This window comes from Hyperolius riggenbachi, chromosome 12 (genome assembly GCF_040937935.1).
Source record: "Hyperolius riggenbachi isolate aHypRig1 chromosome 12, aHypRig1.pri, whole genome shotgun sequence".
NCBI classification, from domain to species: domain Eukaryota; kingdom Metazoa; phylum Chordata; class Amphibia; order Anura; family Hyperoliidae; genus Hyperolius; species Hyperolius riggenbachi.
In genome coordinates this window covers 113,640,681-113,662,873 of record NC_090657.1, presented here as the reverse complement: position 1 = coordinate 113,662,873, position 22,193 = coordinate 113,640,681, and the positions used below count along the sequence as shown (strand labels likewise).

The following is a 22,193-nucleotide window of genomic DNA, read 5'->3' as shown; positions in this document are numbered from 1 at the left end:
GCGTCAAGTAAGTAAGTCAAGTCACTGATGGTGCCTTCACTGCGACTCACCAGATTGGTCACCTCCTCAAACAGCCGCATGAGCCTGCATGCAGAACATCCCCATCTCCCCAGATTGTGTCCTTCTACTGAAATTGAAGAGGTACTGGGTGACGGCTTTCTCCTGTTCTAGCAGGTGAGATAACATGACCAGGGTCGAATTCCAGAGAGTCGGGCTATCACATATCAAGCGTCTCACCGGCAACTTGTTTCTCCGCTGAATGTCCGCAAAGCGTGCCATGGCTGTGTAAGACCGCTTGAAATGCCCACACAACTTCCTGGCCTGCGTCAGGATGTCCTCTAAGCCTGGGTACTTTGACACAAATCTTTGAATAACTAGATTCAGCACATATGCCATGCAGGGTACATGTGTCAGCTTTCCCAAATTTAAAGCGGAAAGGAGATTGCTGCCGTTGTCACACACCACGTTGCTGCTGGTCCAGTGTGACTCTCCGCTTTGAGGCAAGACATGTCTAAGATGGCGTGACACCATCGTACCTGGCATGCAGCATAGGCCCTGGGGAGATGGGGCTGTGTAGCTGGAGAGGAGATCGCAGCACCAGTAGAGTTGAACTTCCACTCAGCCAAGGAGGAGGAGGACGACGACAGCGAAGAGGATGTAGCAGGAGGAGAGGAGGTGGCAGGAGGCCTGCCTGCAAGCCGTGGATGTGTCACAAGTTGGTCCGCTGCACAGCCACGTACTCCCTGCTTGCCATCGGTCACTAGGTTGACCCAATGGGCTGTGTAAGTTATGTACCTGCCCTGACTGTGCTTGGCAGACTAGGCATCCGTGGTCAGGTGGACCCTTGACCCAATGCTGTGTGCCTGAGATGACACCACTTGCCTCTCAACTTCATGGTACAGTTTGGGTATCGCCTTTTTAGAGAAATAATTGCTGCCTTGTATCTTCCACTGTGGTGTCCCAATGGCCACAAATTTACGGAAGGCCTCAGAGTCCACCAGCTGGTATGGTAAAAGCTGGCGAGCTAACAGTTCCGCCACGTCAGCTGTCAGACGCCGGGAAAGAGGATGACTGGCAGAAATTGGCTTCTTCCGCTCAAAGATTTCCTTCACAGACACCTGGCTGCTGTGGGCAGAGGAGCAGGAACCGCTCAAAGGCAGAGGCGGAGCGGAGGAGGGTGGCTGTGAAGGTGCATGGGAGAAAGTGGCTGAAGATGCTGCACCTGAAGGAGGAAGAGGAGAAGGAGGGTGGCTTTTCTTTTGTGTGCTGCTTTTGCTCAGGTGGTCTTCCCATTGCAGTTTGTGCCTTTTCTCTATGTGCCTTTGTAAGGCACTTGTCCCTACGTGAGTGTTGGCCTTTCCACAGCTCAATTTTTGGAGGCAGAGACAACAGATGGCATTGCTTCGATCTAAGGGAGACACATTAAAAAATTTCCAAACCGCTGAGCCCCCTGGGGTGATGGCACTATGGTAGCATCAGCAGCTGACGTTGAAGAGCATGTTGGCTGGCTGTCCATAGGTGGCGATACATGGCCACTGCCACCAGCTGTTTCTGAAGACGATTATTCGGCCCCCTGAGTTAATACTTTGTAGAACCACCTTTTGCTGCAATTACAGCTGCCAGTCTTTTAGGGTATGTCTCTACCAGCTTTGCACATCTACAGACTGAAATCCTTGCCCATTCTTCTTTGCAAAACAGCTCCAGCTCAGTCAGATTAGATGGACAGCGTTTGTGAACAGCACTTTTCAGATCTTGCCACAGATTCTCAATTGGATTTAGATTTGGACCTTGACCGGGCCATTCTAACACATAGATATGTTTTGTTTTAAATCATTCCATTGTTGCCCTGGCTTTATGTTTAGGGTCATTGTCCTGCTGGAAGGTGAACCTTCGCCCCAGTCTTAAATCTTTTGCAGTCTCCTAGAGGTTTTCTTCCAAGTTTGCCCTGTATTTGGCTCCATCCATCTTCCCATCAACTCTGACCAGCTTCCCTGTCCCTGTTGAAGAGATGCACCCCCCAAGCATGATGCTGCCACCACCATATTTGACAGTGGGGATGGTGTGTTCAGAGTGATGTGGAGTGTTAGTTTTCTGCCACACATAGCGTTTTGCATTTTGGCCAAAAAGTTCCATTTTGGTCTTATCTGACCAGGGCACCTTCTTCCACATGGTTAATGTGTCCCCCACATGGTTTGTGGCAAACTGCAAACGGGACTTCTTATGCTTTCTGTTAACAATGCCTTTCTTCCTGCCACTTTTCCATAAAGGCCAACTTTGTACAGTGCATGACTAATAGTTGTCCTATGGACCCACCTGAGCTGTAGGTCTCTGCAGCTCTTCCAGAGTCACCATGGGCCTCTTGACTGCATTTCTGATCAGCGCTCTCCTTGTTCGGCCTGTGAGTTTAGGTGGATGGCCTTGTCTTGGTAGGTTTAAGGTTGTGCCATACTCCTTCCATTTCTGAATGATCGCTTGAACAGTGCTCCTTGGGATGTTCAAGGCTTTGGAAATCTTTTTGTAGCCTAAGCCTGCTTTAAATTTCTCAATAACTTGATCCCTGGCCTGTCTTGGACCTGTCTTGTGTGTTCTTTGGACTTCATGTGGGTGCACTGTGAACAGGTAGGTAGGTAATGGGTATTACAATGTGCACCTGTCACACACACACAAACAGGTAGCGGACAGGCACAGTGGCACTGCGTGCGCTCATGTAGGTAGGTGGGTGCACTGTGAACAACAGGTAGGTAGGTATATGCAGTAATGGGTATTACAATGTGCACCTGTCACACACACACAGACAGGTAGTGGACAGGCACAGTGACACTGCGTGCGCTCACGTAGGTAGGTGGGTGCACGGTGAACAGGTAGGTAGGTATATGCAGTAATGGGTGTAGGTAGGTATATGCAGTAATGGGTATTACAATGTGCACCTGTCACACACACACAGACAGGTAGCGGACAGGCACAGTGACACTGCGTGCGCTCACGTAGGTAGGTGGGTGCACTGTGAACAACAGGTAGGTAGGTATATGCAGTAATGGGTATTACAATGTGCACCTGTCACACACAGACAAATGTAACCCTGTGTGTGTGTCATTGCAACAGACACACACACCAAGGGTTACAGATGCATTTACTTTTTGTGTAAAGTGCTGCTGTAAAGGGAGCCTGCAGGTGCCGCCAGGGGGAGCCCATGAGCAGGGAAGAAGAGAGAGAAGCTGGGCATGTGCAGGGAGGAAGTAACAGTTGAGTTTGACAGTGGAAGGCTAGTGAGGGGGAGGAGCCAGGTAGCCGTGGAGACTGATCTGATGATGCAGCAAGAAATAAAAAATGTGTCACGATACTATACTGTACTGCAGCAAGAAATACGCTTGATTTGTGAGGAAATAGAGGAGAGACACAAGAAGAGACCAGCCATTGGAGAGACAGTCTGAGCAAGGCAGAGCCACAGACAAGAGATCACTTACTGAAAACAAAACTAAAGAAGAGAAAGAGAGCTGCAGACATTACAGGAGAGGAGAGAGACCACTTACAATTACAGGCCAGTAAAGAGCAGCAATACTGGAGAGATAAGCCAGAAGAGAAACAGTAAGCAATAAGAATGAAAGACAAGGATATTAAAATGTACCTGTAACAGAGAGAGATAACAGAAAACAGCAGAGACATTACAGTGACACAGAGACAACAGGACAGCAAAGCATACAAGAGTGAGACAGAGAAACAAGTGACAGGATTAAAGAAAAGAAGTGAAGACTGCAGTGCAGTGTCTGAAGAGATTGGCAGACAAAATACAGAGGAGACAGCGGTGCTTCTTATATGTTAAGTGATCATTCACAATTATCAATTTCACATATTCTGTCCTATCCTGGATGTTGCTAGGTAACCGCCAGACATTTCTCTACGTTTCCTTCTGTCCTGTGCAAGAATTCAGGTCCACTTTAAAAAGACAGTGGTGAAGAAGTGTCAGATGGCGGAGCACTGTGTGAGGAAAATTCTGGCAAGTTAATGCAAATAAACTGCATCACATATATGTTTCCTGAACTAGCCCTGATCCTAGCAGACGGATGTATACAAAGGCCTACCTATACTCATCTGCTAAGAAGAAGTTTATGAATGTGTTTTGTCACTGAATTTTTTTTATCCATATGATTTAATACAAATATTTCTTAAAAAGAACTTGATTGGTGTCTGGAGGATTTCTTTACAGTTAAAGCATTTCAGAGGTGTTACATTTGGCGTAGTCGGCAGGATATTACCTAAGTGCCTTAAAACTGGAAGATGGAGTCTCAGCCTACACTACCCACCAGAAATGATGCTTCAGCTACTCAGGCTGCAGGAGAATGGTCAGCAAGCTACACATCAGTGTTCACCATGACTGCTATTGGGATGTTAGCTGCATATCTACCAAGGTTCAATGGTTATAATATGGCCCTGAGAGAGTGGAGTGAAAGAATAGAGAGTGCTGTGCAGGCTTATAAAGTGCCCATAGAGCTGCATATGGAAATAGCGGTTATAACTTTGGAGGGAGATGCTCAACGAACAGTAATTAATGCTAAATTGCCCACACCAGCATCGCTGAAACAAATTATCGAGGTATTGGAAGACATATATGGAGATCCTACAGACCTGCATTTGTGGAGAAAGAGATTTGTTGACAGAATTCAGAAGGATAACGAAAATATTCCTCAGTTCGCCAATGCCTTACAAGAGATAATGAGTGGACTACAGATAAAAGAGGAAAAAGAAAGAGGACAAACTACCACAGATTCTTCTGCGTGGCTGAGAGATCAGTTTATATGGGGATTAAGGAGCAACTTTATTAAAAGATCCTTAAAACAGAAAGTAGAATATCGTCCAAGTTTGAATTTCCAGAAACTTCAAAGCTTAGCTATCAAGCTCAGTCAGGAGGAAGAAACCAATCAGCTGAGAAAGCTGCAACAAAACACCACTATGATTACTCATAAAAATTCAACAGTTGAAGTCAAAACCAATAATACTGAGGGGGAATTGAGAGAAGTAAAAACAACACTCAAAGAACTAAGTGAAGAGTTGACCAAAGTGAAACTATACATGGAGAAAAATGGATTTAAAAGAGATTATCCAAGGTGGAGATATAGAAACACAGAGGAATCTGGATGTTGGCTCTGTCACCATAGTGGCCATATTGCTAGAGACTGTGCAAGAAGCTTTCAGAGAAAATTAAAGAATGCTGCAGTGGTGGCCCGCATGGCAGGACAAGACAAGAAAGCCTCAGAGAAATGGAAGGCAGATACATTGAAGAGGAAAAATAAGGTCATCGCACCCAAAGTTCTAGGAACTGTTAAATGGTTTCATGTGCGATATGGCTATGGATTTATAAATCGGAATGACACCAAAGAAGATGTGTTTGTGCACTGGTCAGCCATTAGGAAGAACAACCCGAGGCATTATCTTCGCAGTCTAAAACATGGAGAATCAGTTGAATTTGACATTGTGAAAGGAAGGAAAGGAACAGAGGCCGCTAATTTAACTGGTCCTGGTGGTACTCCATTTCAAGGTAGCAAGGATGCAAGATGTTGGATTCCGTCTAAGCCTCGGGGAAACTATGGGGATTATCACTTGAAGAGCTTCTTGAACAGCCAGAAACAAGGAGGAGCAAAATACCCTGTACAACCTACTTTAAATAAAGAATTTAGACAGAGCTGTGAACAGGATTCATCTGTTCCTCAACCAGGAAGAACAAGTGATACTGCAAGATTTCTGGAAGCTGGAAGTAATGAAGGAAACAAAAGTAAGAATCCAGATGAACCTATTATTCATGCTCAGGGTAGAGCACCAGAAGATTTAGGCCATCAGAAGGCTGAAGACTGTGAAAGTAGTCGGATAAATAGAGAAATACCAGGACCTAGTCAGCAAGTAATGATTAACGACTTCTTAGTAGGAGATGAAGTATTACAACATAGAACAGATACTTCTCGAAGAAAGGAAGTGGAATCGTATTGGCAACCGATGCCACAACCTCAACGGCAAGTGTTCTAAACCGACACAGCGTTCATTAGAAACCATTCAGCTTACAAACGTCAAGGTAGCTCAAGACAAAGAGTTTGAGAAGTCAGAAAAGGGAGAGCAAAGGTGCTCAACACAAACAGAACTAGACCACGAGTCAAAATGGAAAAATACTCAACATGTGACTTGGTTAAAAGAAAAATTGTAGGGACTACAATTTGAAAAAAAGGGGGTGAATGTAACCCTGTGTGTGTGTCATTGCAACAGACACACACACCAAGGGTTACAGATGCATTTACTTTTTGTGTAAAGTGCTGCTGTAAAGGGAGCCTGCAGGTGCCGCCAGGGGGAGCCCATGAGCAGGGAAGAAGAGAGAGAAGCTGGGCATGTGCAGGGAGGAAGTAACAGTTGAGTTTGACAGTGGAAGGCTAGTGAGGGGGAGGAGCCAGGTAGCCGTGGAGACTGATCTGATGATGCAGCAAGAAATAAAAAATGTGTCACGATACTATACTGTACTGCAGCAAGAAATACGCTTGATTTGTGAGGAAATAGAGGAGAGACACAAGAAGAGACCAGCCATTGGAGAGACAGTCTGAGCAAGGCAGAGCCACAGACAAGAGATCACTTACTGAAAACAAAACTAAAGAAGAGAAAGAGAGCTGCAGACATTACAGGAGAGGAGAGAGACCACTTACAATTACAGGCCAGTAAAGAGCAGCAATACTGGAGAGATAAGCCAGAAGAGAAACAGTAAGCAATAAGAATGAAAGACAAGGATATTAAAATGTACCTGTAACAGAGAGAGATAACAGAAAACAGCAGAGACATTACAGTGACACAGAGACAACAGGACAGCAAAGCATACAAGAGTGAGACAGAGAAACAAGTGACAGGATTAAAGAAAAGAAGTGAAGACTGCAGTGCAGTGTCTGAAGAGATTGGCAGACAAAATACAGAGGAGACAGCGGTGCTTCTTATATGTTAAGTGATCATTCACAATTATCAATTTCACATATTCTGTCCTATCCTGGATGTTGCTAGGTAACCGCCAGACATTTCTCTACGTTTCCTTCTGTCCTGTGCAAGAATTCAGGTCCACTTTAAAAAGACAGTGGTGAAGAAGTGTCAGATGGCGGAGCACTGTGTGAGGAAAATTCTGGCAAGTTAATGCAAATAAACTGCATCACATATATGTTTCCTGAACTAGCCCTGATCCTAGCAGACGGATGTATACAAAGGCCTACCTATACTCATCTGCTAAGAAGAAGTTTATGAATGTGTTTTGTCACTGAATTTTTTTTATCCATATGATTTAATACAAATATTTCTTAAAAAGAACTTGATTGGTGTCTGGAGGATTTCTTTACAGTTAAAGCATTTCAGAGGTGTTACACAGGTAGCGGACAGGCACAGTGACACTGTGTGCGCTCAACTCACGTAGGTAGGTGGGTGCACTGTGAACAGGTAGGTAGGTATATGCAGTAATGGGTATTACAATGTGCACCTGTCACACACACACACAGACAGGTAGCAGACAGGCACAGTGACACTGTGTGCGCTCATGTAGGTAGGTGGGTGCACTGTGAACAACAGGTAGGTAGGTATATGCAGTAATGGGTATTACAATGTGCACCTGTCACACACACACAGACAGGTAGCGGACAGGCACAGCGACACTGCGTGCGCTCACGTAGGTAGGTGGGTGCACTGTGAATAACAGGTAGGTCGGTATATGCAGTAATGGGTGTAGGTAGGTATATGCAGTAATGGGTATTACAATGTGCACCTGTCACACACACACAGACAGGTAGCGGACAGGCACAGTGACACTGCGTGCGCTCAACTCACGTAGGTAGGTGGGTGCCCTGTGAACAACAGGTAGGTAGGTATATGCAGTAATGGGTATTACAATGTGCACCTGTCACACACACACAGACAGGTAGCGGACAGGCACAGCGACACTGCGTGCGCTCACTTAGGTAGGTGGGTGCACTGTGAACAACAGGTAGGTAGGTATATGCAGTAATGGGTGTAGGTAGGTATATGCAGTAATGGGTATTACAATGTGCACCTGTCACACACACACACAGACAGGTAGCGGACAGGCACAGTGACACTGTGTGCGCTCACGTAGGTAGGTGGGTGCACTGTGAACAACAGGTAGGTAGATATATATGCAGTACTGGGTATTACAATGTGCACCTGTCACACACAGACAGGTAGCAGACAGGCACAGTGACACTGTGTGCGCTCACATAGGTAGGTGGATGCACTGTGAACAACTGGTAGGTAGGTATATGCAGTAATGTGTATTACAATGTGCACCTGTCACACACAGACAGGTAGCGGACAGACACAGTGACACTGCGTGCGCTCAACTCACGTAGGTAGGTGGGTGCCCTGTGAACAACAGGTAGGTAGGTATATGCAGTAATGGGTATTACAATGTGCACCTGTCACACACACACAGACAGGTAGTGGACAGGCACAGCGACACTGCGTGCGCTCACGTAGGTAGGTGAGTGCACTGTGAACAACAGGTAGGTAGGTATATGCAGTAATGGGTATTACAATTTGCCCCTGTCACACACACAGGTAGTCACTGAATGTGCTGGGCCTGGCAGTGGCACACACACAGTATGAATTATCAAGGCTGTCTATGCAACACAAGCGTCAGTGGGACACACAGAAAAAAAATAGATCACAAGAACAGCTCAAAAGAGCTCAATAAGAAGCAAGGAGCAAGCTAAGAAGCCTACAAGAGCCTAACTAATCTTTCCCCATGAGAGAGTCTGCAGCAGCTGTCCCTTCTCTATTTACTGCAGGCACACGAGTGAGTATAATGGCCGGCGGTGCCTGCATTTTATAAGGGGGGTGGGGCTCCAGGAGGGAGTGTAGCCTGATTGGCTACAATGTGCCTGCTGACTGTGATGTAGAGGGTCAAAGTTGACCCTAATGGTGCATTATGGGGGCGATCCGAACTTCAGGAAAAGTTTGCGGTTCTCCGCGATTGCAAAACACCGGAAGTTTGCCGGGAACCATTCAGGACATCTCTAATCCCATGTAATTGATAGCACTTACCTAAGGGGCTGGTGAGTGTCTCCTCTTGGCTAAATAGCCATGGGTGCTTATATGCATAACCATGGCGTCTGCTCAGGGTCCCTTTAAAGATTAGCTATGCTATACATCAGCTTGTACTGTATAAACTGTCATGAAGCTAGATATAATAGCAGAGCTATAAGAAAGTAGTATACAATAGTCATGTAATAATAACATTTTTAACAAGTGAAACACAAGTGAAAAACATAAATAACAAAAAAATAAATAGATTTTAAAGGTTCCTTGGAGTCCTTGTATGCAAAATCAAAGTGCAATTATTAAAAGTGGTCAATAAAAGTGGTGGATAGCATAAATGTTCTAATAAGGAGAAAGAAATAAACAGAAAACTTTTGCCAGGTACTACTGCCAGGTCTGCCCTCCAACTGAACTATACCCCCCCTGCCAGGTCTGCCCTCCTGCTATACTCTAGCTTCCCTGCTAGGTCTGCCCTCCTGCGGCACCCTCCTACTGAACTCTAACCCCCCTGCCAGATCTACCCTCCTGCTGAACTCTAGCTTCCCTGCTAGGTTTTCCCTCCTGGGCACCCTCCTACTGAACTCTAGTCCCCCTGCCAGGTCTGCCCTCCTGCGGCACTCTCCTACTGAACTCTAGCCCACCTGCCAGGTCTGCTCTCATGCGGCAGCCTAGCTCCTTGGACAGCACCATTCTTTGGCAGCCCACTCCGAACTTCCAAGTTCAAAGCTTGTCCCTATGTTCTAATTGTATGCTTTCCGTTCTTGTATCTACTGATCAGCACAAATTTCGCATAGTCGTAATTACGCATCATAATTTGCAAGTAAGATGCAAAATTTTAATGCAAAATTTCAGGAAAATTTGTTATAAATTTCACATGTAAACTTTTTTCCAAATAAGTTTTTTTGAATTTTACACAGAAAAGATAACAGAACACAGTAGCCCCAACAACCCCCCCCCCCTCCCCCAACCCCTCCCTTTCTCTCGTGATGTCTGCAGAGTTACTTCAGTTGAGATACGAATGAGGCGGTTGGTGACCAACCTAGAATCATGCCTCATAGTCTACTCCGTGTTCCCTGAGATACTCTACCCATGGGGTCCAGATTCTATCGAATTTTAGCGGACAATTGCATTGGATGTATGTCAATTTGTATAGCGGGAGTGCCGAGTTAATGATTTTGACCCATTCCGCCACAGTTGGTGCGGTGGGTTGTATCCAGTGTAGGATAATAGTTTTCCACGCATAATAACTCAACTGGTCCCATAACAATATCAAATTCCTGGATTTTAGAATTTTGCCAGAAATTCCCAACAAGTGTATCTTGGGATCAAGGGAGACATGTTGCTCGAACACCTTTTGGAGTAGGTTGTTGATTCCTACCCAATATGGTTGCAGATGAGAACATCCCCACATCATATGAATAAAGTCCTCAGGCGAAAGGCCACACCTAGGGCATTCATCCGTTCTGCTTGAGAACATTCGAGCCATACGGGTGGGGGTATAATAGATTCTATATAGAAACTTCATTTGGATTAGTCTATCTTTCATGGATATAAGGTATTTACCTGTGGCTTCCAACAAATCCCTCCAGTCTGATTCCTCCAGATCAGGCACATCATTGCTCCAGCTCTGAAAGGCTTTATCCACTCTGGAGGACCCTGTATCTATTAAGGTAGCATAGAGATTCTAGTGGGTCAGATTTTAGGGTGAGCGAGTTGGGAAATTGAGCTTTCGCCGCATGCCTGACCTGGAGGTATCTGAAAAACATTTTGTTTTGGAGTGTAAATTCTGCTTTTAATTGATTGAACGTTGAGAATTGACCATTAGGGAATAAATGCTGAAGCCATTTGATCCCCTGTTTAGTCCACAACAAGGGGTCGGGGACAGCTAAGAAGTGAGGAAAGTTAGGATTGCACCACAGGGGAGCGAATGGAGAGAATACGTCTTGTTCCTTATATTTCAGTCTGGCAGCTTTCCATACCTTAATGGTTAGTTTCATAGGAGTAGGCAGCTGTTTCAAAGCTCTCTCTCCCCTAAAGGGAAGAAGAGAGAGACCTTCATAGGATCCCACCACAGCAGCCTCCAGCGTGGTCGCTGTGCACCTATCCTCTTGGGCGAACCACCAACGAATGGTTACGAGTGCGGAGGCCCAAAAATACAGTTTAAAGTTGGGAAGGGCTATACCTCCCAGGGTTGTAGGGAGTTGCAGAGTCGCGAGTGAGATCCGCGGTATCCCTCCGCTCCATAAGAAGTTCAACAGGATTTTGTCTATTTTGTTAAGGATGTATTTCGGGACCCATATCGGAGTTTGCCTGAATATGTAAGTTAGTCTAGGTAAGTATAAAATTTTAATAAGGTTAGACCTGCCAGTCACCGTCAGGGGGAGTGTAGCCCACATTTTACAGTGTTTTTCAAAGGAGTCTAAAATGGGATTGAGATTAATTTTAAGGTAGTCTGTTAGTGAATATTGGATATGGATACCCAAATACTTGAACGTTGGTACCCACTGTAGCGGGGTAGTAGCTGCCGTTTCTCTAGCTCTACCATCAATCGGAAAGATGGAGGATTGCCCCAGTTGATACAAAGCCCTGAGAATACCCCAAATTCTTCTATAATAGTTAATAGTTTCGTCAATGATTCATTGGCATCCCCCAGGAAGAGAAGAAGATCATCGGCGTACAGCGCGACTTTCTCCACTAGTTTACCAACGTGGAGACCCTGAATTTTCTGTTCCGCCCTTAGTTTAATTGCAAGCGGTTATATGGCCAAGGAGAATAGAAATGGTGATAAGGGGCAACCTTGTCGAGTTCCCCTGTATAGGTTGAATGGGTGAGACATAGTCCCGTTTGTTAGAACCCTTGCTCTGGGAGTGGCATATAAGAGTTTTATCCAACCAATAAAGTTGGGACCGAATCCGAAGGATTCAAGTACAAGCCATAAATATTGCCACTCCACAGAGTCAAAGGCCTTTTCAGAGTCTAGGGAGACTATCACTCTTTGGCCCGAATTATCATGTTTAGTTGCTAGATTTGTAAATAATCTTCTTAGGTTGACGTCAGTCCCCCTCCCTGGCATAAAGCCTGTTTGATCAGGGTGTATTAGGGTTGCCAGCATTGGTCTAAGGCGATTCGCTAAAATCTTTGCGAACATTTTCGCATCCATGTTAAGAAGTGAGATCGGACGATATGAAGAACAGAGGAGGGGATCTCTTCCCTTCTTGGGGATTACCACAATCAGAGCTTCCTGCATAGATTCAGGTAATGTTGCAATTTGATCTTGCCCCTGGAATAGGCTGAGTAGGCGTGGGGATAGTAGGTCTTAATAGATTTTATAAAACTCAGCTGGAATGCCGTCTAGTCCTGGAGCCTTATTAGATTGTAATGAAGATATTGCTGTGTTAATCTCGTCTTCTGTTATGTCCTTTTCTAAAGATTTAGTTTGTTCTGCTGCTAGTTTAGGGAACGGGATGTTCGCGATATATTCATGCAATGAATTTGTGGATTGATGAAATTTAGTGCTATATAATTTTTCATAATAGCCGGCAAATTCAGAGGTTATATCGTTGGGATCTGTTAACCTGGTCCCATCTGAAGAGCATATTGCGGGGATAGTGGTGATTGGGGTATGATCCCTAGTCAGCCATGCAAGCATCCTACCGCATTTGTCACCGTATTCGAATATTCTTTGTTTTAGAGAGAGCTCTGTTTTTTTAGTTGAGGTTACATGTAATAATTTAAGCTCAATGACTGCTAGTTGCCATGCTGAGTAAGATGCCCTATCTGGCTGAGCAAGGTATCGTATTTCAGTGTCCTTAGCTTTATTTTCGGCAGTCTGCAAGGTAAGGAGCCTGTCCTTTTTACATCTATGGATCTGAGACATGTATTCCCCCCGTGTGTAAGCCTTGAATGCATCTTATACAATTGAGCTATTAGCCGTACCGTCATTAGCTTCCCAGAAGAGTGGTATAGTAGATATAATTTTATCCTGTATGTCCTGATCTTTCACCCAGTGCCCAGAAAATCGCCATGGTCGATTATTAGGTTGATGTCTCAAGCATAATGCTGTCATAAGGGGGGCGTGGTCAGATAGGGCCCAAGGTAGTCGTTCGATTTAGTGTATAATAGTCGTGGAAGAGCTAGACGCCAGTGTAAAGTCTATCCTTGAAAGAGTTTTATGGGAGGCAGAATGACAGGTGAACCCAGGAACCTGTGGGTGCTTCCACTTACAGACATCCACAAGTCCCAGGGCGGTAACCCAAGATAGTAGGTCAGTAGAGTCTCTGGGATTACATATTTGTCGGTCAGACGGGTATAGGACCATGTTAAAGTCGCCAGATAGTATAACTTTACGAGGACTCCAATCCGAGATTATTGGAACGAGTGAGTTCAAAATATCCGTATTGGCCGGAGTGGGCAAATAAACCCCAATGATTAGAATATCCTGCAGATGTATTAAAGCGTGTACTGCAACATATCTCCCATTAGGGTCTATTTTCAAATGCAGAAGTTGAAACGGAAATGTTTTCCTAATAAGGACACTTACACCCCTGGAATAAGAAGAGTAGGTGGAGTGATAACAGCTGCCCACCCAGGGACGTTTAAGCGCCAGCACTTTGCTACCAGTGAGATGAGTCTCCTGTAGAATGCATACATCTGGGCTATGTGATTTCAGATAGTTAAAAATAAGTGTTCTTTTGAATTTATCATTTAATCCTCTCACATTCCATGAGATGATTTTGCAGTCTACGTTATGCGACATAATCCAGATGTTTTAATTATTCCCAACCGAAGAAGTACATAGTACTTACTATTTTTCCTCAACAAAATCACGAGAGAATCCTCCCCCCCAGAACTCAACCCATTCTCCCCCACCCTGTATCCCAACAAGAGATACTTATACCCTAAACATAACAGATCAAGTCTAGCAATATCTAGACAACTTCAACACAGTGCCCGTTGGCGGGGCAGAGGCTCCACCGTTCCACACTCCCAATAATTGGGGTTAACACTTAATGTTGCATCCACCATGAGGGTAAACACTTAAAGAAGTAGTTATCAACAGCCTAAAGTATAACTAAACATACATCCCCCATCAGTACAAGTTCTTAGCGTATATCAGGTTTTACAAAGCAGTACGTATTCCTGTGCAAGCAGATCTTATAGTGGAAGTCCTCCTTGTGATTCCGCATGCCTGGAGATTTACCAAGTAGAGCGCTATATCTATATGCAGCATAGAAGAAGCGTTAATACCAATCTGCTCTTACCAGGTTATCACATGTAAACCTAATCCATCCATAATTTTGCGTAATTTTGTGCCGACTTTGGCAGAATACTTAGAACAAGTTAAACAAAATACCTTGTAGTTTTGAGAAAATCGATTTTAAAAATGCAAAAGAAACATTGTTTTTAATCTGTAATTTTTCTGAGTTAAAAAAAAATTTCCTTGCATATTTAAAACCGATTTTCTCAAAAACTACGAGGTTTTTTTAAACATTTTTTTTATTTTTTTTATTTGTTACCAGTATTCGAATTAACTTATTTAGCGATTTTGGAGTCAATAGCATGTATGGGGCTTTGTTATTCACTGCTAAAGTCGGCAAAAAATTAGGCAAAAATTACGCAAAATCACTTGAATTTAAAAATCGTAATTACATATAGGCGTAATTGCAAAAAATTACGTGAAGTTTTGAGTAATCGTAATTAGCTGGTTACGATCATCAATTTATTAATATAATCTCTCTCGATCTGATAACGTTTCATGTGTCTTACTACTGTTGCCATGTGAACATCAAATAATTCTGGGTATGTCAATTTACGAATTAGGCGAATAAAGGTGATTCTGATCTAATCAAGGAGGAATTTTGCTGGATAGTCTAGATCTGATTTGCATTCCATCCTTAGATTATACTTGGTAGAAAAAAAATTTGATGAATCCTCTTTCTTCAGGGTAAGGCTAGGGCCACACTAGCTCCGGGTGCGGGACGCATCCGCGGTCCGGGCTCCGATTTTCAAAAACCGCAATGCAAACGGATCCGTGCTGCCTTTTTTGCAGCACACGTTCTGGACCCGTGTGCGTGTTTTTTGTTTTTTTTGCTAGAGGGGGTAGTAGCCACAATGGGGGGCTGCGGGCAAAGCGGCGGCCAGGGGGGTCACACCCCCCCCCCTGCTCACCTGGGTGCCCCCGTCCCCGCTCCCCCTCCAGCTCGCACATAATGTAATAAATTGTACCTAAGTTCGGCGAGCTGGGCTTTTACGCCCACACCACTCGCCGTCACTTCCTGCAATGCCGCCCTCTGTATTTCAGTGGGCGGCATCGCAGGAAGTGACTCGAGCGGTGTGGGCGGAAGTGCCCGGCTCGCTGAACTTCCTTAGGTACGATTTATTACATTATGTGCGAGCTGGAGGCGGAGCAGGGACGGGGGGCACCCAGGTGAGCAAGGGGGGGGGTGTGACCCCCCTGGCCGCCGCTTTGCCCGCAGCCCCCCGTCCTGGCTGCGACCCTCTCCAGCATGGTGGCCCCATCCTTCACCAAGGGACACTGGAAACTGATCCGTTTCCAGTGTCCCAAAATGTCAGTGAAGAGAGAGGTCCGTTTCCCCATTTATTTTCACTACCCGTACGTGTATACGGGTCCGTGAAAAATGCTGCAAGTCCGGACTCTGCGTCCCGGGTTTAAAAACATATTCCGCGGATCGCACACGGATAAGTTTTTAACTTGAGTGTGTACTGTTCCTATTTTTAACATTGGCATCTGTGGCTCAGTTTTTCGTCCGGGACAAAAAACGTAGCTACGGATACGTTTTTAAAGCAAGTGTGAACTAACCCTAACACAGCACTCGAGTGGCAGTGTCTCTGTATAAGCTAGACATGAGACAATAAGGCTGTGTTGGCACTGCCTGGTGCTAAAGAGGAACTTTATAAATAAAATTGCTAATTTTTTACATTACTTTATAAATTATTAGTCAATGTTTGTCCATTGTAGACACTTTCCTAACCCAGATTTTGATTCTTACATTTATCACAGATAATGACATCTTTAATCCTGGCGAGGTAAAAAATTGTGGAATGTTTGTTGTTTGCCGGGCTCCAATACTCACAGAGACAAAGATGAGCGGAGGAGCGGCGTGGGACATGCGGCGAGCCGGAACGATGGAGGTATGTTTTTTCTGAATTTCCCAGCAGAGACGAACGGCAGGAGGCGACGGGCGGCGGGTAACAGCCTTGCGACGATGCGCGCATCTCCCGGGGAGCGAGGCTGCAGTGGTGTGGTGCTGAAGGACAGCTCCCCAGCACTAATGCCTCGCTCCACATCGCTGGCCACACAGGAGCATCGCTCAGCGAATATCTACTCCTTTACCTATTTAAATCCCTGGCATCTGGGGTTTCCTTAGTAAAGGAGGCTCCCAGATGCCAAAAACAGCCCGCAGACACCGGCGATAGGTCTTTTCGCCTGCTCAGAGCAGGTGAAAAGTTAGCACCTATGTTTGGCGGGAAGCATCGCTTCCCGGGAGGTGCAAAATGCAATTGCATAGGGGGAAAGGAACTTGCTGGGCGATTATATCGCCCAAGCGAGTTCTTTTCCGCCCTGGGGGGTGTTAAATGCAATTGCATTAGGCGACCTTGCTGTCGCCTATTTTAAGAACTCGCCAGCACTTAGCGCTGGCGAGTTTGGTAATTGCATAGGGCCCCTGGTCTCCCAGAATGCTCTGAATCGGAAGGTTGTGTGACATCATATCCTAGGCTAAGAATTTCTAGGAGGGTAAGGTTGCATACCAATATACAGGCATATATAGATATAGGTAGTCTTTCTCATACTGAAACAAGCATTATTAAGAATCCTGGATAATGTATCACATTTTACTGTTTGTCATTACAGTTTTTCTTTAAATATTCCCATCATTTTATTGCCAAAAATCAAACACGCCAGTCAATGGCAGCATTCACACCACCATTTGTGCTCAATGCTTGATTGGTGTTGTGTGTGAAGGACACTGCATACAACATATTTTGGCTATTTTCGAAAGGGAAATTAGCATGTAAAACTCCAGGTTGTTTGGAGCAAGTGAGGTCTGAATTATACTTTTTCTGCCCCTAGTCCTACTTTCTTGTTTCTCCTCTTTCATGTGCAACTGCTTCCTCCCATTCCATGTGCAAAACCCGAACTGTTTAAATGCTGTTCCACTACCATTTTTTTTCCTCTGGTAGTAAATTAAATACCACTTTAAAGAGTAACTGTCAGGCTGCAAAAGCTAATTTAAACCTCTATTCTCCTGTGTTAAACAGTTTAGAAGGAAGCCAAAAAGGCAATACTGAAGTTAAAAATCTCTCTTACTTTTGATGTGTGCTGAACAGCAAGGATGTTAGACCCAAGCTCTTAAAAGGACGACAGGCCGCATACCATACTGCAAAGCATTCTGGGGCTGCTTGGGTCCTCCCCTCGGCTGCTAGTGAGAAGTCACAGGCTCATGTTACAACAGCCAGCACTGAAAAATCTCCGGGCAGAGTATACTGCATGAGTCTGCTATTGTTCCTAGCCACATGGCTAATTAATATTCACTGCACAGTTGTGTTGTATTTTTTCTGAGTGGAATCATCAGGAAGCAGGCAGGACATGACGACACATTTGGCTTCATAGGAGACAGACAAACATGGAACCTGCCATGAGCTGTCAGGAGCATCATTCTCTGCAAATACTATATAAAAATTCTGTGAAATCCAAACGTGGACAGTGAAATGCATATGTAATGTAAGTACAGCCAATCTTTAGCTACTGATATATGTGTTTTTTTTCTCTGAGACCTTATACCTAACAGCTCCTCTTTAAAGATTAACATCTATCTGTCAGCATGTAATTTCTCAGTTTTAATATGTGGTGTGTAGAAGCAGGAAAACAGGTAAGTGGATCTGAGCAACTTTAACAAGGAACAGTTTGTACTAGCCAGAAAACTGGGTCAGAGCTTCACTGCAATGGCGGCAGTTCATATAAGGTGTACCTGACATTCAGTGTTTAGTACTCACCAAAAAGAGATACAAGGAAGGATAATAAGGGAATCAGTGGCAAGCCACGAGCCATGGATGCAAAGACGTATACATCTGTGTCTAGCCCTTCCTCTTGCCGAAAGCAGGAACAGTTCCACAAAAGAGGATACATCGCAGCTTCCCCTATAGGGGGCTGCACACCAGTCACAGTACTCATAATTACCCCATCCACCACCAAAATAGCATACAATGTGCTCATGGGCATCCAAACTGGATCCATGAAGCAGAGACAGAGGGCAGCCTTGTCTGATGAATCATTAATCACATTTTCTTTTAGCATTTTCTTTTAGAACATGTAAATATTAATTTGACACATATCACCTTTCACCTACCTAAGCATGGAAATGCAGTATGCTAAGCTGGCATTGGCACTCTGACACATTAGTGGATTACTATCCAATCAGTAAGGTATATTTGTAGCCATGTACATTTGTTATTATAGTGGCTAGCTAAATAAAATTAAGGCTTTACACAATATGACACTGGGGCCCATATGCAAATTCACCTTTTCTCCCAAGATTTCTCCTAGGTAGTATGTTCAAACCTTATCAGTAAAATAATACAACAGAAGATGAAAATTTATCTCCTGGGAGAAAACTTAGAAGATAGATGGCACATATGCAATTCACTTTTTCACCTGAGTTTTCTCCTAGGTGATAATTTTTCATCTTCATATTAAAATAACTTTCCAGCACTTTTCCACTAAAAAGTACCAAAAAGTAAATGAAAAAGTACTATCAAGATAATTTTGAGCATTTTCTTGTTTTCTGATGGCTTAAAATGCATTTTATTGACACATTTTAAAATATCACCCAGGAGAAAACTAAGGTGAAAAAATGAATTGCATATGGGCCATATGCAATTTACTTTTTTACCTGAGTTTTCTCCTAGGTGATATTTTTAAACTTGTCAATAAAATGCATTTTAAGCAGCCAGAAGGCAAGAAAATGCTCAAAATAATTTTGTTAGTACTTTTCCCCAAACGTTTTGGTACTTTTTTAGTTGAAAAGTACTGGAAAGTTATTTAAAATAAAAAATGAAAAATTATGTCCTACGAGAAAACTCAGGTGAAAAAGAGAATTGCATATGGCCCAGTGACTTGAATTGGGGCCAGCGTGTATCATAACACAAGGGCCCATATGCAATTAATTTTTTCACCTGCGTTATCTCCTAGGAGATAATTTTCATCTTCTCTGTAAACTACATTTTCAGCATTTTACAACTGAAAAAGTGCCCAAAAGTTGGTGAAAAAGTACTATCAAATTTATTTGAGTAATTTATTGCTTGCTGGTGACTTCAAAGGCATTTTATGACAAGTTGCAAAAATATCACCTAGGAGAAAACTCAGGAGGAGAAGTGAATTGCATATGGGCCCTGGGCCCATATGCAATTCACTTTTTCACCTGAGTTTTCTCCTAAAAGATAAATTTTCATCTTCAATAAAATAACTTTCCAGCACTTTTCAACAAAAAAGTACTAAAAAGTAGGTGAAATGGTAATGTCAAAAGTATTTTATTGCTTTCTGGTGGCTCAAAAAGATATTTTATTGTCAAGTATAAAAATATCACCTAGGTGAAAACTTAGGAGAAAAAGTTAATTGCATATGGGCCAATTCTCAGTTTTCTCCTAGATGATATTTTAACATTTGTCAATAAAATGCGTTTTAAACCACTAATAGGCAAGAAAATACTCAAATTATAATTCTGATAGTACTTTTTCACCTACTTTGTAGTACTTTTTCAATTGCAAAGTGCTGAAAAGTTATTTACATTGAAGATGAAAAATTATTTCCTAGGAGAAACTCAGGGCAAAAAAGTGAATTGCATATGGGCCAAGGGCCCTTATGCAATTAACTTTTTCACTCAAGTTTTCTCCTAGGTGATATTTTCACAACTTGTAATAGAATGGGCCATATGCAATTCACTTTTTCACCTGAGTTTTCTCCTAGGTGATAATTTTTAATTTTCGATTTAGACTAATTTTTCAGCACTTTGCAATTGAAAAAGTACCAAAAAGGTGCTATCAAAATTATTTCAAGCATTTTCTTGCTTTCTGGTGGTTTAAAAGGCATTTAATTGACAAGTATGAAAATATCAGTTAGCAGAAAACGCAGGAGAAATAGTGAATTGCATATAGACCAATGACTTTTAAAACACCAACAAGTAAGAAAATGCTCAAAATAATTTTTATAGCACCTTTTCATCTATTTTTGGCATTTTTTCAACTTCTAAGTGCTGAAAAAAATATTTTAAATACAATATTAAAAATTATCTCCTTGGAGATAACTCAGGTGAAAAAGTGAATTGCATATGGGCCAAGGGGCCATAGGCAGTTCATTTTTTCACCTGAGTTTTCTCCTAGGTGATATTTTTCCAACTTGTAAATAAAATGACTTTTACACCCCCAGCAAGCAAACAAATACTCAAAATAATTTTGACAGTGCTTTTTCATCCTATTTTTGGTTCTTTCTAGATTGCAAAGTGCTAAAAAGTTAATTGAAATTGAAGATGAAAAATTATCTCCTGGGAGAAAACTCAGGAGAAAAAGTGAATTGCATGTGGCCCCAAGACAGCAAGAATACACTAATATTACAAATGCTGATTTGTAAGTACTTAAATATACTAACCTCTCATCCATATTGGACCGGCTTGGCAATCTTTAAACAGAATGGCAGCTTCATGCTTCCAGCTGAAAAACATTTGAAAAAGCATCCAGAAAAGACATATGACCATCATGATGCTTAGAAATATGAGGAAGTCTGTTTCATAGATTTCTATATCTTCAGTGAAAACACAGGTTAGCAAAGCACAGCTGAAAAGTAGGACATTTGAACCAACCAGTCCAGATAGCAACCTGCCCCCCATTTTCCAACCATCTTGAAGTTTCACCTGTTCAACAGAGGTCCTGTTCTCGGATGCGTCACTAGTATGGTCTGAGTTTGTATTATCCTCCATTATTACACTGACTGAATAAATGTTCAAAATCTGTCAAAAGAAATGCTTAGTTCTATGTCCCTTGACTTGTATTTCCAGAATATCCACTTACTGCAGGTAAATGTCACGGCAAGGTGCCTGTTTAGCTTTTGGATGTAATGTGTCCTTATTTTCTTGTTTGTTTTTAAATCACTGTACCTTGAAGGTACATCTATGATGTATACCAGATCAGAATATGAAGTATACCAGATCAGAATATAGGGAGTAGCTGAGACTTGCATAAACAGCATCTATGACGAATGTCGCTGTGATGAGAATTAATGAGAACAAGGAGGAGGAGTAAGATTATCCATAAGTAGCTGATGATTGTTTTAAACATTTCTTCTGCCAGGTGAACATTCTTGATGAGAAGGTGTGGTATAGTCATGTTGAAACATTCTTCAGTTATATATGTTTTTTTTTCTAAAGTAAAACTTTTACATTTTAAAACCAAAGGTGGTTTGTCTGTTGATTCACTCCTGCAATTGTTTTCTTTGGATAGAATCTGACAGTTTTGCAACCTGAGTCAAATTTGTTCAAAGATCAGTTTTCTAAATGTGACAAGAATTTCATAACCATAGGCAGACAGGCTGATAAACATGAATTATATGCTGACTTTAATGCTTCCAATCTTAAAGTATATCCAAGGCGAATCTCAGGTTAAAAAATACATAATTACCTAAGAAGAGGGAAGTCTCTGGATCCTATAGAGGCTTTGTCACAGGGCCCCTAGTGGCCGGACCGCAAAATGCCTTCCAATGAGTTTCAGCACACAGACCATGCAAACTGTGGTCGCAAACTGCTGGAATTTTGGCAGCAGACCGACTAGAAGGGAGCCTGTGAGTTACGGTAATTACAAATTACGCACTATTTCAGGGTATAACTGCCACTAGTGTTGGGCGAACAGTGTTCGCCACTGTTCGGGTTCTGCAGAACATCACCCTGTTCGGGTGATGTTCGAGTTCGGCCGAACACCTGACGGTGCTCGGCCAAACCGTTCGGCCACATGGCCGAACTAAGAGCGCATGACCGAACGTTCCCCGAACGTTCGGCTAGCGCTGTGATTGGCCGAACGGGTCACGTGGTTCGGACCCGAACGCGCTCTGATTGGCCGAACGGTCACGTGGT

At 43.3% G+C, this 22,193-nt stretch overlaps 1 protein-coding gene across 1 annotated transcript in view; it reads right to left on the bottom strand.

Annotated features, from left to right (window-relative positions):
• The window catches only part of LOC137542195 (uncharacterized), a 438,126-nt gene extending 416,702 nt beyond the window's left edge, over window positions 1-21,424 (bottom strand). The window contains exon 1 of the mRNA XM_068263924.1: window positions 20,720-21,424. Within this exon, the coding sequence (XP_068120025.1) occupies window positions 20,720-21,047 (328 nt within the window). The 5' untranslated portion in view covers window positions 21,048-21,424. The remainder of the gene's footprint in view (window positions 1-20,719) is intronic.
• Window positions 21,425-22,193: the final 769 nt, after the last annotated feature.